The 15786-nt window shown below is 64.8% G+C and overlaps 7 protein-coding genes across 7 annotated transcripts in view; 4 read left to right on the forward strand and 3 right to left on the reverse strand.

Moving 5' to 3' along the window:
* The window catches only part of PFL1_00312 (uncharacterized protein), a gene marked incomplete at both ends in the record, with an annotated part of 961 nt that extends 642 nt beyond the window's left edge, over nucleotides 1–319 (reverse strand). The window contains one exon of the mRNA XM_007877809.1: nucleotides 120–319. Within this exon, the coding sequence (XP_007876000.1) occupies nucleotides 120–319 (200 nt within the window). The remainder of the gene's footprint in view (nucleotides 1–119) is intronic.
* Nucleotides 320–967: 648 nt separating this feature from the next.
* On the reverse strand, nucleotides 968–2489 carry PFL1_00313 (uncharacterized protein; the record flags this gene model as incomplete). The annotated part of the gene is made up of 2 exons (XM_007877810.1): nucleotides 968–1454; nucleotides 1567–2489. The coding sequence occupies 2 exons, from the start codon at nucleotides 2487–2489 to the stop codon at nucleotides 968–970; spliced, it is 1410 nt and encodes a 469-aa protein (XP_007876001.1).
* Nucleotides 2490–3387: 898 nt separating this feature from the next.
* PFL1_00314 (uncharacterized protein) lies at nucleotides 3388–4601 on the forward strand (the record flags this gene model as incomplete). The annotated part of the gene is made up of 2 exons (XM_007877811.1): nucleotides 3388–3904; nucleotides 3988–4601. 2 exons carry the CDS (start codon nucleotides 3388–3390, stop codon nucleotides 4599–4601), a joined length of 1131 nt encoding a protein of 376 aa, XP_007876002.1.
* An 88-nt stretch (nucleotides 4602–4689) lies between these two features.
* On the reverse strand, nucleotides 4690–5044 carry PFL1_06830 (uncharacterized protein; the record flags this gene model as incomplete). Its single annotated transcript, XM_007878175.1, has 2 exons — nucleotides 4690–4858; nucleotides 4968–5044. 2 exons carry the CDS (start codon nucleotides 5042–5044, stop codon nucleotides 4690–4692), a joined length of 246 nt encoding a protein of 81 aa, XP_007876366.1.
* An 836-nt stretch (nucleotides 5045–5880) lies between these two features.
* On the forward strand, nucleotides 5881–7875 carry PFL1_00316 (uncharacterized protein; the record flags this gene model as incomplete). The annotated part of the gene is made up of 3 exons (XM_007877812.1): nucleotides 5881–6915; nucleotides 7010–7497; nucleotides 7623–7875. 3 exons carry the CDS (start codon nucleotides 5881–5883, stop codon nucleotides 7873–7875), a joined length of 1776 nt encoding a protein of 591 aa, XP_007876003.1.
* A 2102-nt stretch (nucleotides 7876–9977) lies between these two features.
* On the forward strand, nucleotides 9978–12782 carry PFL1_00317 (uncharacterized protein; the record flags this gene model as incomplete). Its single annotated transcript, XM_007877813.1, has 1 exon — nucleotides 9978–12782. One exon carries the CDS (start codon nucleotides 9978–9980, stop codon nucleotides 12780–12782), a length of 2805 nt encoding a protein of 934 aa, XP_007876004.1.
* A 633-nt stretch (nucleotides 12783–13415) lies between these two features.
* PFL1_00318 (uncharacterized protein) lies at nucleotides 13416–15730 on the forward strand (the record flags this gene model as incomplete). Its single annotated transcript, XM_007877814.1, has 3 exons — nucleotides 13416–15253; nucleotides 15384–15461; nucleotides 15571–15730. 3 exons carry the CDS (start codon nucleotides 13416–13418, stop codon nucleotides 15728–15730), a joined length of 2076 nt encoding a protein of 691 aa, XP_007876005.1.
* Between the last annotated feature and the right edge of the window lie 56 nt (nucleotides 15731–15786).

Below are 15786 nucleotides of genomic sequence, written 5' to 3' on the forward strand. Positions count from 1 at the left end.
GGNTNGNGGNNGGGGGGGGGGGATCGGTAGGATGGACGAGTCGTCAGCGGGCCATGCCCGGTCGTGGGGTCGCGCGGGTGGCTCTGTGTCTGAGACGGGCGCGCAGGACCGTCACTCACCATGCTCCGAATCCAATCATCCTCTGCTGCCGCGTCAGATCGATGCCGAGCTTCTTGGAAAAGGCGTCGTTCTCGCCGGTCAGCTCGCCGCCCAGGTTCTTGACCTGGTTGGTGTCCATATTGATCCAGCGCGAGGCGCCAGTGCCCGCGAAGGCACCGCCGCCGCCGCCGCTGCCACCGCCAGGGAGCCAGGATGACATGGTCTCGGAGCGGTTGGAACGGTAGGTAGGGAACGGTTATGAGCCTCGAGAGCCAGGTGGAGCTCAAGTCAACTTCGAGATCCGGGAGTAGGCAGAGAGGTCCGGGCGCCCAGAAAGGTCGTGAGAGTTCGTCAAGGGGCGGCGAGTCGGATGCCTCGTTCGTGAAGGGGTGAGAAACTTCGGCGGCTGTGGTGATGGTGTTGGTGGTCGCGATGATCAGGGCAAGCGCGAGAGCGAGAGGCGAGAGACGTAGGGATGCAGACAGCGGGCCGAGCTGCATCGCTTCGAAAAAGTCGAAAGGGGGGCCCGGGCGGTGCTGGCTGGCAGCGGTGGGCGCTTCCCTCGGCACGCACGCCGGCCAAGCAGAAGCAAGGCAGCTGAAGCGCGCTTCGCGGGCGGGCCACCCGCCAGGCCGGGTCAGGCTGGCGTGTTAACTAGGCTAGGGTCCGGGTCCGGGTGCCCTTTCGCAGGCGGCTCTGCTTCTTGGCGCAGCCCCACTGCGCGGACCTCGATACGCTGCCACCTATTGGTCGCGTCAGGCATCATCGGCGAACAGAGAGGAGGTGCTGATCCCCGAGAGACGGGATCCATTCACATCTTTCCGTCGTGACCTCGTCTTTCTAGGCTTCTACAGGCAACGGCGCAGCTTCACTGCCCGATGGCACCCTTCCTTCTGAGCTCCTCGACCGCCTTCCTGCTGAGCCCGAGCTCCTGCTCGAGCACCTCGTCGGTGTGCTGGCCCAGCACGGGCGGGGGGCGGGTGACCTTCATCTTGCCCTTGCCGTACGTCACGGCGGGCGAGAGGATCTTGATGCTGCCGGCCCTCGGATGCTCGACCGTCGTCACGACCTTGCGCGCCTTGGCCTGCGGATGCTCGTCAAACGTGCCACGGATGTTGCGGATCGGCGCGGCGGGGATGCGACCCCTGATCTCGTCGATCCAGTGCTGGATCGGCTGCGTCGAGAAGAGCTGGTCCAGCAGCGGGATCAGCGTGCCCCGGTTGGCCACTCGCGCTTGGTTGGTCGCATACAGCGGCGACTCGGCCAGGTCCGGCCGGCCCAGCACGCCGCACAGGAGCTTGAACTGGCCATCGTTGCCAGCACCCACCATGATGCGTCCATCGGCGGCGCTGAAGCTGTTTTAGTGGCAAGGGAGTCGGGAGGCGGCGGTCCGCGGCGGCAACACGTGTCAGAAGGAAGAGGCGTGCGTCGCCGAGCCAACTCTCTCGTGAACGTGCATCGACTCACGTCTGGTAGGGCGCGATGCTCGGGTGAGCATCTCCGTGCCGCGAGGCCTCCTGTCCGGCGATGAGGTAGTTGCTCGCGATGTTGGCGAGCGAAGCAATCTGCGACTCGAACAGTGTCGCGTCGATGTGGACGCCCTGGCCCGTCTGGGCTCGGCCGATAATGGCGGCCATGATGGCGCCGTGGACGTAGAGGCCCGTCGTGAGGTCGGTCAGCGCGACACCCACCTTGACGGGCGGACGATCGGGCTCGCCGGTGATGTGCATCAGACCCGCATCGGCGGCGACAATGACGTCGTAGCCGGCGTTGGCAGAGTAGGGCCCCGTCTGGCCGTAGCCGGTCAGCGATGCATAGATGATGTCGGGCTTGACCCGCTTGAAGTCGTCGTACCCGAGGCCCATGGACGCCAGCTTTCCCGGGAGGTAGTTTTCCACGACGACGTCGGCCTTTTTGGCGAGGTCGTAGAGGATCTGCTTGCCCTCCTTGGACTTGAGGTCGACGGTGATGCTGCGCTTGGAGCGGTTGACGCTGAGGAAGTAGGCCGACTCGGGAGGCAGGCTGCTCCAGTAGTCTTCCTTGCCCTCGGGTGCCTTGAGCGGCTTATCGGCATCGGGCTCCGCAAAGGGAGGGCCCCAAGACCGCGTGTCGTCGCCGCCCTTTGGATGCTCGACCTTGATGACGTCGGCGCCCAGGTCGGCCAGCAGCATGGTGCAGTAAGGTCCGGCGAGGACTCTGGTGAGGTCGAGGATGCGGATGCCCTTGAGCGGCGGAGGTATCGAGGCTTCCGATGGTGCCGTGGCATCTTCGCCTTGCGCTGTTCCGCTACCGAGCGACTTGGCCGCGCTGGTCGAGGAGAGCAGCCTGACGGCGGCGGAGGGAATCGGCCGTGGAGGTTGAGAGGCGCAGCGATGTGCCAAGGTCGACATCGCCTTTGTCGAGACCCGCCGCACTGGGCCGCTCCGAGCCTGGGCCAATGGAATGGCCCATCGACTGGCGAGGCTGCGTAGGGCCGACATTTGCGTCGGCAGATCAAGGTGCGAGGCGTGCGGAGATGTCGGTGCTGACGCCGTCACTGGGCGAGGCTCCCGAAGGGTTCCCGAAGATTGCTTCCGGAGGAAAGCGAGCGGTGACGGCCGACGAGATCGTCTGAGGTGACGGCGGAGATACCAGGAGGGGACGCTGATGGAGGGAGGGGCGCGGTGCAGACGAAAGGGGATGTCGGGGCGATGAAAGGAGCGAAGGGCTCGGGTGAGGCCAGAGAGTGGAAGCAGGTGCTCGCGCGGTGAGAGTCGGAAGAGTTGGAGGCGGTCCAAGCGGATCGGCAACTCAACAGCCCGAGGTCGGCTGGCTCAAGGGCGCGGAAAAGTGCGGGGAAGGCCACAAGCAGGCCCGGGCAGGCCAGCCAGGCAGGCATGGCATGGCGTGGCGTGGCATGGCATGGCATGGCAGACGAAGTGGCCTGCCGCCTCTTCTCGGTCCAAGGCGGCCTTAGTTCGCGCCCGCCGGCTGGCCGCCTTGGACACCTCCACTCCGCTTCTTGCTTCACATGGGCGGGCCTGCTGCTGTTGGCTTGCTGGTTCCTCCTTCCTACCTGCCTACCTACCTCTACCCACCCCGAGTACAAAAGGCGCCCTCCCCCTGCTAGACTCTACCTCTCGAACGGCCACCGATCCCCGCCATCGAGCACTGCTATACATAGCTGCAGACCCCGACCAACCTTCATTGCATCCCCACCGGGCGCCAAAAGGAACCATGGTACCGCGCATCACCACGCCTCTGACCAGGCTGCTGCCGTCAACGACGACCCCAGTCGTGCTGGGCGCCATGGCTAACGCATCCGGCGGCGATCTGGCCGGCGCTGTCTCGCGAGCGGGCGGCTTCGGCTTCATCGGCGCGGGCTACTACTCCCCAGAGACGCTGCGGGACGAGGTTGACAAGGCCTACCGGCAGATTGGCGTCGTCAACCGCGAGTCGCTGGCCCAGAAGCGCGAGCGAGCCAACCTTGGCATCGGCATCCTCACTTGGAGGCTCACCGAGCTCGACCAGGGAAGCAAACCGCCGCTCGAAGGACAGGATCCGATGCCGTCGGCATCGTCGTCAAAGGCGATGGCGCTCGTCGACGAAATGCTGCGGGCGCGTCCAAAGGCCGTCTGGCTCAGCTTTGGAGACGAGCAGGAACTCGTTGGATGGACCCGCCGCATCCGCCGGCGGGACCGCGAACTCAACCCGGACCTCGACGTCAAAGGCGACCAGAGCCTGCTCCTCTTTGTCATGGTAGGAAGGGAGGCCGAGCTCGCCTGTGCCGTCGAAGGCTGCGGCGCAGACGTCCTCATTGCACAGGGTAAGCGTCCGCCACATCGGTTCGGACCCCCGTCGATCTCCGTACTCCCGCTGACGATTCGCGCGACGACGGTCTGATTGCAGGCAACGAGGCGGGCGGCCATGGTCACTCCGAGTCGCCGCCCCTAAGCGCCATCATTGCCGCGGTGCAGGAGAAGCTACCGTCGCTCAAGCCGACCAATGCTGCCGGCACGATGCCGCCGCTGCTGGGGGCGGGAGGCCTGTCTGGCGGGCGCTCGCTCGCATCGTTGCTGGCGCAGGGCTGTGCCGGCGGCGTCTACGGCACGCGCTTCCTGCTCACGCCCGAGGCCCAGTACTCGGACCTGCAAAAGGAGCTGCTGGCGAGGTCCAAGAGCGACGACACCAAGCGGACGCGCGCGTTTGACGACGCCCGGGGCACGCTCGGCTGGCCCGCGGGCGTCGATGGCCGCGGCATCAACAACCTCACCGTGGCCGACTACGAAAAGGACATGGAGATGGAGAAGGAGCAGAGCGACAGGGCAAAGGAGGGCGTGGCGAGGAGGATGGAGCGCTACAAGCAGGCGGCGAGCGAGGCCGACGTCGAGAGGCTCGTCATCTGGTCGGGCACGGGTGTCGGAGGCATGGACAGGATCATGCCGGCCGCCGAAGTCGTCGACGAAATCACCCGAGACGCGGTCGAGGCGATCCAGCAGGCGCACAGCTACGTCGTGGCCTAGGTTCGTCAGCAAGCAGTCTATCCTTTGCTTAGGCAGAGTGTCCATAGAGAGCGCTATTTCGCCACGGCTTGCTCTGTTTCCCCTTCCCTCAATCGACCGGCCGCGACTGCTGGTCCGACTGCTGCCCGCCCGACGCGGTTGGAGGTGCTACGTCGCCCGAAGACGCTGCTGCTGACGGTTGCTGGTGGTCTGGAGCGCCGTGCTGCTCTTCTGCGGCCTTGTTCTTTTCGATGTTGGCCGCATTCTGGGCGTATTTGCTGCGGCGCGTCAGCAGGCAAGGGGGTCGAAGTGATCCGCCGTTTTCGGTGCTGTCAGCCTCGACGTGTGACGCTGGTCCGGCTCGACGAGCCGCCCTGCGCCACTCACCCTTTGAGGAACTGCGTCTCTCGGTTGACGGCATCGAGGTTGACGGTGCCGTCGGGGTTCTTGAGGATGCGGGGCATGGCGTGCGTTTGTCGGGCGTGGCGACGGCGGAGGTGGTTGTGGTGGTGGTGTTGGTGCCGATCAACGATGTGGGACGAGGCGGCCGCTCTTCCTCCGGGTCATCCCCGCGAGCGTGGCTTGCTCGAGATGGACGGCCGTGCGTCCACCGAGAGGCCGAGGATGGGGGAGAGGAGGCGGCGCTGCATCTGCATGCGCATGTGTGGAGGTGATTTGGGACGAGGCGCTCGCCTGACGGTCAGGCGGGGTGACGCAAGCAAGCCACCGAAAGCCAGGCGAGCCAGCAGAGCGGCCACAAGACCGGCGTTGCGGATGGACGCTCTCCGAACCAACCGAAAAAGGGGGGGGTTGGGGCCACGCCCGTCCGTCGAGGCGGGCGAGTCGAGGCGAAAGGCGGTGCCCAAAGCGGCGGGCGCTGCTTGCCGATGCCTCACTCGCTCGCTCGCTCGCCCCGAGCAGCCAGCCCGCCTGGGGCACCAGCGCGGCCTGCCCTTCTGCCTGCCTGCTTGTCTTTGCCTCATCTGACAGCCCCTCGCTGCGATCGCCTAGCAGCTTGGCCTGGCAGCTGGCCAGCCTGGACCCCTTTCTACCCCGCCCAGCCTCGCCCCCTTATCAGCCCGCCAGCTTGCCCGGGCTTGGCCTTGCCATCCGACCATCATCCTTCCCCCCAACCGACGACGACGACGCTCTTAGCTGAATCGCCGTCTCCGTACCTCTGACATCCCTTTCGGCACTTTCTGCCTCTACCTTCACCAGGCACCCAACGACGACGGTGCCGCACGCCACCTGGCCCGCTTTCTACCCATTTTCTTCGCCACCCGACCGACGTACGGCAACGATGAGGTCCTCGTGGCTCTCGACCGCCTCGGCCGTCTTTGTCTGCGCCGCGGCCGTGGCCAACAGCTACACGCTGCCGCCCAAGGCCGAGGAGCTCCGTTTCGACCAGGCCGGTAACCTCGTCTGGCAGGAGGACGCCGTCGCCGACAGCGTCCCCTCGCTCGGCCGCCCCGACTTCTCCGCCCTCGATGTGGTCGACAAGCACGCCTCGTCGGCCGCCTCCAAGGCCAAGCAGTCGGTCGAGGCTATGATCTCCGACGCCATGCGCGACGTCGAGAGCGCCGTCTCCTGGGCTGAGCACGAGATCGACTCGATCGAGCATGCCATCGACAACGTCATCCACGGCGCCGAGGAGCAGGCCGAGTCCTGGCTCCGCACCGGCAGGGTCATGGTCGAGGGCCTCGAGTACGAGCGCCTCGTCCACCCGCACTTCCCCGAGTACGCGCTGCGCCTCAGCACCACGGGAAAGCCCTTCTGCGACCAGGACGTCGTCCAGCACAGCGGCTACCTCGACATCTCGGGCTCCAAGCACCTCTGGTTCATCTTCTTCGAGAGCCGCAGCAAGCCCAAGGAGGACCCCGTCGTGCTCTGGCTCAACGGTGGCCCCGGATGCTCGTCGTCGACCGGCCTGCTGTTTGAGCTGGGTCCCTGCCGCGTGGCCAACGAGGGCAAGAACACCGAGCACAACCCGCACTCGTGGAACAACCACGCCAACCTCCTCTTCCTCGACCAGCCCGTCGACGTCGGCTACAGCTACTCGGACGACGACAGCGTCAACAACTCGCCCGCCGCCGCCGAGGACGTCTACGCCTTCCTCCAGCTCTTCTTCAAGAAGTTCCCCGAGTACGCCAACCTGCCCTTCACCGCCTCGGGCGAGTCGTACGCCGGCACCTACCTGCCCAACATCGCCTCGACCATCCACAAGAAGAACAAGCAGCTCTCGCTCGCCCGCTACCGCGATGCCGACGCGGCGCCCATGCACATCAACCTCGAGAGCGTCGCCATCGGCAACGGCCTCAGCGCGCCCCAGATCCAGGTGAGTGGCTGGTGTCGGACCATTCCCAGCTTGCCACGCCCATCCACGCGTCTCACGCTGACCGGCCGCCATCCTTTTTCCTGTTGCCCTGCAGTTCCCCACCTGGCCCGACTTTGTCTGCGGCGAGGACAACGAGTTCCGCCTGTTTGAGCCCGAGAGCTCCACCTGCACCTCGATCAGGCAGAAGGCGGCCACGTGCAAGAGCCTCGTCGAGAGCTGCCAGAAGTACAACAGCCGGCTCACGTGCACGCCGGCCGCGCTGTATTGCTGGTCGATGTACTCGCCCGCCCAGTCGACGGGCCGCAACCTGTACGACACGCGCCGCAAGTGCGACCGCGCCGAGGACAAGGACGGCCCGCTCTGCTACCGCGAGATGAGCTGGATCGAGACGCTGATGAACCGCGACGACGTCAAGGCTAACCTCGGCATCGCCAAGAAGCACACCTTCACCAGCTGCAACATGGACATCAACAAGAACTTCCTGCTGCAGGGCGACAGCATGCACGACTCGTCGGCGCTCCTCCCGGAGCTCATCGAGGACGGCATCCGCCTGCTCATCTACGCCGGCGAGACCGACAGCATGTGAGTACGCGGCTCCGGCTCTGCTGATCCAAAGTGGAGGACCTGCCTCGGACTCGCTACGATCGAACGCGGCTCGCTGACCTTCTCACACCGCCGTGCGTCCCTGTGCCTCTCGCGCCCCGCAGGTGCCCGTGGAACGGCAACTTCCTCTGGGTCAAGGCGCTCGAGACGAGCTTCAAGGCCGAGTTCAACAACGCCACGTCGACCGAATGGAAGGTGGGCGGCAAGCGCGCCGGCCTCGTGACCAAGGCCGGCAAGGGCGCCGGCTCAGTCGCCTTCCTCAAGGCCTACAACGCCGGCCACATGTTCCCCGCCGACGCCCCCGAGGCTGCCGCCGAGATGATTGAGAAGTGGATCCGCAACGAGGCGTTCGTCTAAGCGCTCGACGGCCGCCCCGCTGGCCCCGCCTTTTTTCTCGATTCGCTCTAGACGGTCGCTCTCGGCCAGCTTCGGGCCCTCGTGTCGAGTGCCCTCATCCTTCTCCTCTCGTCCCGTCTCCTATGCCGTTCGTATGCTCGAGATAGGCCCTCCATGCTCTCCTTCATCGTCTCGTATGCCCGTCTGTCTGGCTCACGTCCAGCTAGCTACACCCTCATTGTCTCCCGAGAATCTTAAAGCGTTTAAAAGTCCCTGCGGCTTGACAAAGGGACGGCACAACCACTCAAGCGCTGGGGCGAACACCATCATGCTGCGGATGCGCAGGCGAGACTCGCCAAGACCAGGCTCGTTTAAAGATGAATGCCTTGAGGGAATGGGCAAATCCGGACAACTGTCACGTCGGCAACAGCGGGTTGCCACGGTGTACGGGCGATGGAGAGCAAGGATGCGAAAAGAGGACGGGAGGGGGGGCCAGGGAGGAGGTGCGGTGATGGCGAGCTTTGGTGGTGGTGTGACCCCGCCCTTTGTTGCGGGACCCCACAGAAGATTCGCTCGATGGTCGACGGTCGACGGCCGACGGCCAATGGGCTGAGCCTAGGAGGACCTCGAGCAGGCTGGCCGCGGGGGGGCCCGGCTGTCTCTGCTCCGCACCGCCGCTTCGACGCAGAGAAGCGGCTCAGCTCCGAACCCGCCAAAACAGACCCTCCGCGGCGATCCTCCTCTGGCTGTCAAATACCACACAGGCCCGCGCAGAACAGCAGAAGTCGGAGGCTGTACGTAACGGTGTGCACAGAGTAGTACACGGTGCACCGACCGTCGGCAGGTGCAAAGCCTCCGCCGGGCGTGCCAACCGCCTCTCTCTGCATGCACCGCAGTCGGAGGGAGCGACAACTGCCGAACAGCGCGGGCACGCGGCTCCCCCGCCTTCCCAAGCTTAGCTTCCCTTGCTTCACCGTGCCACAACAGCGTTCCGTACGTTGGCGCCTCGACATGGGCAAGCGAGCGCAACATGAGACTGGTCGATCAGCAGAAGAGCACCAGGATACCGTACGTCTGCATTTCCGGCCAGCGTCCCCCGTCTGCCTGTGACAGCTTCGCGCGCCTCTGCCCTTCCTGCCCTTTCACAGCCCCCCACCGCCATCATCACCATGCTCGTCGCTTCCGTGCGCTACCATCCGGCATTCTTGCTCCAGATCAAGAGATCTCCACTCGGCTATCGCCTGTCGACTAGGAAATCGCCCGACCCGGAGACGCGCAGTCGCAGGCCCTCCCTTGTTGATCTGAGCTGCACGCCTCCTGCGCCGCACCAGGCCCTACCGGCTCGGTACTTACAGGCGTAGCTGGGTCAGCGGCGATGCGGATCCTCACCGACTTCGTCTCGCCTGGCGCTACAGATGGCATCTGACCAGAAAAGGCGATGTAGGTACTGGGGCGAGGCGGCGGATGGCAAGCAAGCCCTCCACACAAGGCCCGCGGGGATGGCAGCCACCGCGATGAGACAATAGTTAGCAGCAGAAGGGACGGGGCCCGTTCAGCACCTCGACGGGCGGTCTGGAGCGGTGAGTACCCAGCCTGGCGCGTATATAGCAAGCATCAGGTGGCCCTGCCTCTGCCGTCCCCATCACGGGTCCTTCAGCGACGATCTGCCACTCCATCTGCTCTCGACCTCGACCATGCTGACCCGTGGCTTCCTTCCCTTGCTCGGCCTCGCGCTGCAGCTCTTCAGCCATGCCGCCGCGGTCCCCACGACCACCAACAGCCTCTACGGCGGCCTCGAGTCCCGCCAGTTCACCTTCGACGAGCGTGCAGCCGTGGGACCGCTCTCGTGGGACGGCACCACGCTCAAGATCGCCGGCCAGCCCTTCTTCCTGCAGAGTTTTGAGCTCCACCCCTTCCGGCTTCCCGTCCGCGACCTGTGGCGCGACCCGCTGCAGAAGCTCAAGGCGGCCGGCTTCAACACCGTCTCGATCTACACCCAGTGAGTCCTTGCGTCACCGAACCTCTCGGTGGCAGGCGCGTTTGCCTTTCGCAGTCGAGGGCTCGGACTGATGCAGCCATTCCGCCTGATCGTTGCGATGCCCGTTCGCAGCTGGGGATCCGTCATGTCGCGGCCCGAGGCTTCTTCGGTCACCTTCAAATCGCCCGGCAACGACCTCGCCCGCTTCCTCGAGATCTGCAAAGACGTGGGCATCTTTGTCATCCTCCGCCCGGGCCCATACATCAACGCCGAGAGCAACGGCGGCGGCTTCCCTGGCTGGGTCTCGAACCTCAATACCCAGACCCGCATCAGCACGCCAGAGTTCCGCGCGGCGTGGGAGCCCTACATGAAGGCCATCTCGCAGACCGCCGCTCCCTTCCAGGCCAAGCTCGGCGGCGACGGCAAGCTCGACACGAGCGGCGGCACCCTCATCGCCGTCCAGGTCGAGAACGAGTTCACGCAGAACGCCCCCATGGAGGCCTACTTCAACGAGGTCATCGACGTCTACCGCCAAAACGGCATCACGGTCCCCACCACCTTCAACGCTCTTGGCGGCCGCAAAGACTACTCGAACAACAACAAGCTCGACCTCTGGGGCGCCGACAGCTACCCGCAGGGCTTCGACTGCAGCAACCCGGACAAGTGGAACGGCCTGGGCCGCAACTACACCTACCTCTCCGACAACCGTCCGTCCAACCCGCGCTTCGTGCCCGAGTTCCAGGCGGGCTCGTTTGACCCGTGGGGCGGTCCTGGATACGAGCAGTGCTCCAAGCTCATCAGCCCGCAATTCGTGCGCGTCTTTGACAAGAACCTCTTCTCCCAGGGCGTCAAGCTGCTCAGCCACTACATGGGCTTCGGCGGCACCAGCTGGGGCAACTTTGCGTTCGGCGGCACCGTCTACACCAGCTACGACTACGCCGCGCCCATCGACGAGAAGCGCATCAAGCGCGAAAAGGTCGGCGAGTACAACGTGCTGGGCCAGTTCCTCCAGTCGTTCCCCGAGTTTGCCTCGTCCTCGGCCGTCGCCAACGCCACCAACCTCGGCGCCGTCGATCAGTCGGCAGCGATCCAGGTGACCCGCATGACGTCGGCCCAGCAGGGCTCGGGAAGCTGGTACATTGTCCGCAACGACAACGTCAAGTCGACGGCTACGGTGACGTACAAGCTCTCGGTCCAGGTCGCAGGCAAGCCGCTCGTCATCCCGCGCACGGGTACGATGACGCTCAACGGTCGCGACTCGACCATCATCTCGATCGACAAGCCCCTCGACACCCTCCGGGCCAAGATCTCGTACAGCACCGCCGACATCAGCTTCGTCGGCAAGATTGGCAACCGGGACGTCGTGGTCGCCCACGCCGACGTTGGCAAGAACCTCGAGCTCCAGCTGGCGCCTGTCCAGGGACAGAAGCTCGCGGTCAACTCGGGCGCCGACCAGGTCAAGTCGCAGACGCTGCCGACCGGCGAGCTGGTCATCAACTGGACCGCTGCCGAGGCTCCCCGCTACGTCTCGGTTGGTGGCGACGGACAGGGGCCCTCGGTGCTGCTCGTCCTCGCGCCGAGCTCGTACGCGCAGCGCTCCCGCTCCATCGCTACGGCTAGTGCCGGCTCGCTCGACGAGATCCTCGGCACGGGTGACAGGATCTTGGTCGGTGGCAACGCCTACCACATCGCCAACGGCACCGTCAGGGGCGACACGCTCCAGCTCTACGGCCAGCTCAGCGACGCCTCGACCATCGAGGTCTTTGCCCCGCCAGCCGTCAAGCAGGTCTCGTTCAACGGCGAAAAGCTCGGCGGTCTGCAGACGACCGACCTGGGCGTGCTCCGCGGATCCATCGGAGGCCCCAGCACCGAGGCCAAGTCGTGGCAGCCGCCGGCGCTGACGGGTTGGAAGGCCCAGGACTCCCTGCCCGAGATTAAGCCCGACTACGTGCCGAACGCGGCCGAGTGGATCGACGCCTCCCTCACCTCGACGCCCAACTCGTGGTTCAAGAACGCCACGACCGGCGGCAAAGTGCTCTTTGCGGCGTCGTACGGCTTCTACTCGAGCGGCAACATCCTGTGGCGCGGATCGTTCAACGTGTCACAGAACCAGGTCCCCTCTGCGCTCGAGCTCAACATGATTGGCGGCGATTTCTTCGCCGCCTCGGTGTACCTCAACGGTCGCTACCTCGGTTTCCTCGAGGACTCGGGCAAGGGGACTGGCAGTGCCAACGCATCGCTATCCATCCCCAAGGAAGCGGTCCAGGTGGGCAAGCAGAACGTCGTCACCATCATCCAGGACGACCTCGGACTCGAGGAGAGCGGCTCGACCGTCAGCGTCAAGGGCTCGCTGCCGCGGGAGCAGATCAAGCAGCCTCGCGGTATCCTCGGCTTCCGACTGGTCGGCGGACCGGGCAGCGAGTCGGTGTCGTGGAAGGTGGCGGGCAACCTCGGCGGCGGCTCGTACCCGGACCAGGTCCGAGGCATCCTCAACGAGGGCGGCCTCGCTGCCGAGCGCGGTGGCTGGCATCTTCCCGGCTTCGACTACTCAAAGTGGGCCGCCGCCGACCCGGCCAAGGGCTTCACGGGTCCCGGCGTGCAGTTCTACCGCACCAGCGTCGATCTCAACGTGCCCGCGGGCCACGACCTTCCCCTGAGCTTCGTCTTTGACGGCGAGCAGGCAAAGATGCCCGAGTCCGACTACCGTGCGCTCCTCTTCGTCAATGGCTGGCAGTTTGGCCGCCGCCTCGCCCGCTTTGGTCCGCAGACCCGCTTCCCCGTCCCGCCCGGCATCATCAACCCGCGTGGCAGGAACGAAATCGGCCTCGCCGTCTGGAGCCTCAAGAGCGGCGCCAAGGTCAACCTCAAGCTCGCAGTCGAGGGCAGGTTCAAGGGCGACGTCGACTACCAGACCAACAACCCCACCTACCAGCAGGTCCGAGGAAAGTGAGGGCCATCTTCCCAGCGAGGCGTAGGAGCCCGCACATGACGTATGTAGTTGTCCTGCTTTTATCTCCGTACGCGCTGGAGTCGATAAGGATCGTCGCATCCGTCTGGTTCAGGATCGAATAGTCAAATAATTGAGCCTACTCTTGTTCCATCGTGCAAGGGTATGGTCTATCGACTCTGAAGCGCATCAAACATGTTGCAATGATGGTGATGGTGGTGGTGGATGGCTTGCTTCGCCTGACGCAGCGCAATTTGCGGTCCGGCGCGGTCGGGGCGCTGCGGGATTTCTTTTAGCACAGCCACCATGGCGCCTCGCTCTGCCTTTTCCTTGCTGGCCAGCTGGCGGGCAGGGACTTGGCTTGCTTGCCTCCTGACCCCCACCTCAACGCCCCATGGCAAAGGCGGTCATCAAGCACTCCCTCGGCCCGATGCCCGCCCTTTCGCCTTTGACCACCACAACTGCTCAACCACACAGCTTCCTCTGGCAGCCCGGCTCCTCGCTGAGGCAAGCTACAAGACTCGAGCGCATGCAGCAGAACCGACAGCAACCTCCAACGTTTGGCCACCTGGCGCAGCCGTGACCCACTCCTGCCTCTGCCCTGCACCAGTTTGATCTCGATCCACAGCAGACAGCATGGACAGCTCGCAGAACACCGCAACTGGCGACCTCGGCCGCCACGCCCGCCATCATGACCGCGAAGCGACACTCACCGGGGGCTCAGACTCCGAGGATCCGCTTCTCAACCAACAAAATGTGGCTGCACCTAAGCCAGCCAAGACGCCTGAACCGAAGAGTCCATCGATGCTCGTCAAGGAGCTGCACGAGGACAGCGACTCATCCCCGCTATGCAGCTCTCCTGCTCTGCGAAATGTTCACCCCTCGATGCCGGATGCACACAGCGCCAGAGCGCACGACACCGCTGTCTCCCGCGTCGACGGTCCTTCTTTGCAGCATCGCGTCTACAGGGAAGCCAACGATGAAGATGACAACAGCGACGGCAACGAACTCGGTGCTGGCGTGGGCAGCAGCTTGAACCCTCTCTCGGCGCCTGGACACCACAACGAGCCCCCAACGCCACTGCCATCTGGATTCAAGCTGCCTTCATTTGACGACCTCCTCTTCGATCTCCTCTTTGCCGCTGTCCTCACCGTCTACTCGAGCTCGGTCGAGCTTGGCTCGCCCGGGCAGATCTTTGGCTTCGTCGGCTTCTTTGCGCTGCTGTGGTGGACATGGTGGAGTCAGACGTTGTTCGACGTCCGTTTCCGCGAGGGTCCCACACGCCCGCTGTGGCTTCGATTCCTGCAAGGCGTCGTCCGCCTTTGCCTGCTCGGCGCCTGGCTTGCCTTCGCCACAACTGTCTCTGAGTTCGCCCGGCAGAGCTTCACCAACTTCGCCGCCTGCTACGCCGTCACTCGGGCCTGTCTTGCGCTGGACCACCTCCTCGTGCTCTTCCACGGCGTCCACAAGCATAGCCGCAAGACTTTTGTCGCTGTCAGCGTCCAGGTGGCGGTACTCATCATCTCTGGCCTGCTGTGGGTCCTGAGCCGCTTCTACGACCAGCGTCCTCCGGTCGGCTGGCAGCAACTCGTCATGTGGTTCTCTGGCATCGCCGGCGAAGCCATTGTCCAGATCGCGCTGGAGAAAATCGATATCTTCGCGCCCACTCTGCACGAGACCATTGTGGCGGACCGGCTCGCCACATTTGGTCTCATTGTGCTCGGAGAGGGCTTCAACGGCCTTGGCACCGTCATCAACTCGATCAGCCCGGGCACGCGAGACTGGCAGCGTGGAGGCATCCCCATGGGTGGCTGGGGCGGCCTGACGATCCTGCAAGTGCTGAGCAGCCTGGTGATCGTGGTGATGCAGTTCTACGGTTACTTCCGTGGAGCGGTGCGCGAGATGGAGGCGGGCGCAATGACGGTGCTGGCGTGGGCCTACGCGCACGTCATCCTCCATCTCTCCAGCGCCGTCACGGTAATCGGGCTCAAGAAGGCGGTCCTCTTCTTCAACGCGCTCTCGGCGCTGGGTCGCTACCTCGAGCAGCCGCAGAACTACCTTCCGCCGACGCCGCCCTGGTCTGATGTGACTAGCAGCATGCTCGTGTCCATCTACGACGACAACATCACCGACATGCCGGCGGAGGTCGTTGACACGGTGCGCAGCACGATGGCGCTGATCCAGTCGACGAGCGGTGCCGAGATCCCCTCGGTGGACCAGGTGGTCGCGATGCGCAACGTCACGGCGGCCGTGACCCCGGTGACTTGGGATGCGCCGTTGCGTCTCCAGTTCAGCGACATGTTTGGCGCCACGTCTGCCATCAGCGATGCCAACTCGTACCTCGAGTATGTCGAAGGCGAGCTCTTCCACTTCAAGTATCTCATTGCCGCCTGCGCCATCTTTCTGGCCGGCGACGTGGTGGTCAAGCTGCTGCAGTACAGCTCGAAGGGGGAGTGGCGGAGGTGGTTGCCCTGGTGAGTTGCTGCGTTGGAGCCGCAGCCCGCCGAGACCCTGTGCTGGGCGCGCACATTACTCTGTCGTCGGGGCTGCTGACGGACGAGCGACTCTTTGTGGCTGTTAATGATCCGGCGTGAGCAACGGCAGCCTCGTCTCGCGCTTTGTCTTTTCGCTGGTGCTGGTGGCGCTGCAGCTGGTCTATGTCACGTTCGATGGTGTTCCCAGGTGCGTTGTCGGTCGCGACGAGGCTACGGCCAGCGCTGGCGGGCCTACCCTGGCGCACACACTGACTTTGACCCCAACCCTGCCGACTGTCGGACCGGCAAACCAACAGCTCTGCGGCGTTGACGGGAGCGCTGGCGATAGTGGCGTCGATCCTGGTGGTCGAGTACCTGCTGCGCAGCATCCTGGTGCTGCACCTTCAGAGGCGTCAGCGCCGCGGCACCGGACCCGCTGGCAAGGAAGGGTTCCGGCTGACCCGCTTTGGACCGTAGACGACGAGACCGAGATGCGCTGAATTGACCAGCAGACAAGAGGCTGACATCTGGTC

This window comes from Pseudozyma flocculosa (genome assembly GCF_000417875.1).
Source record: "Pseudozyma flocculosa PF-1 unplaced genomic scaffold scaffold00001, whole genome shotgun sequence".
Lineage (NCBI taxonomy): Eukaryota > Fungi > Basidiomycota > Ustilaginomycetes > Ustilaginales > Ustilaginaceae > Pseudozyma > Pseudozyma flocculosa.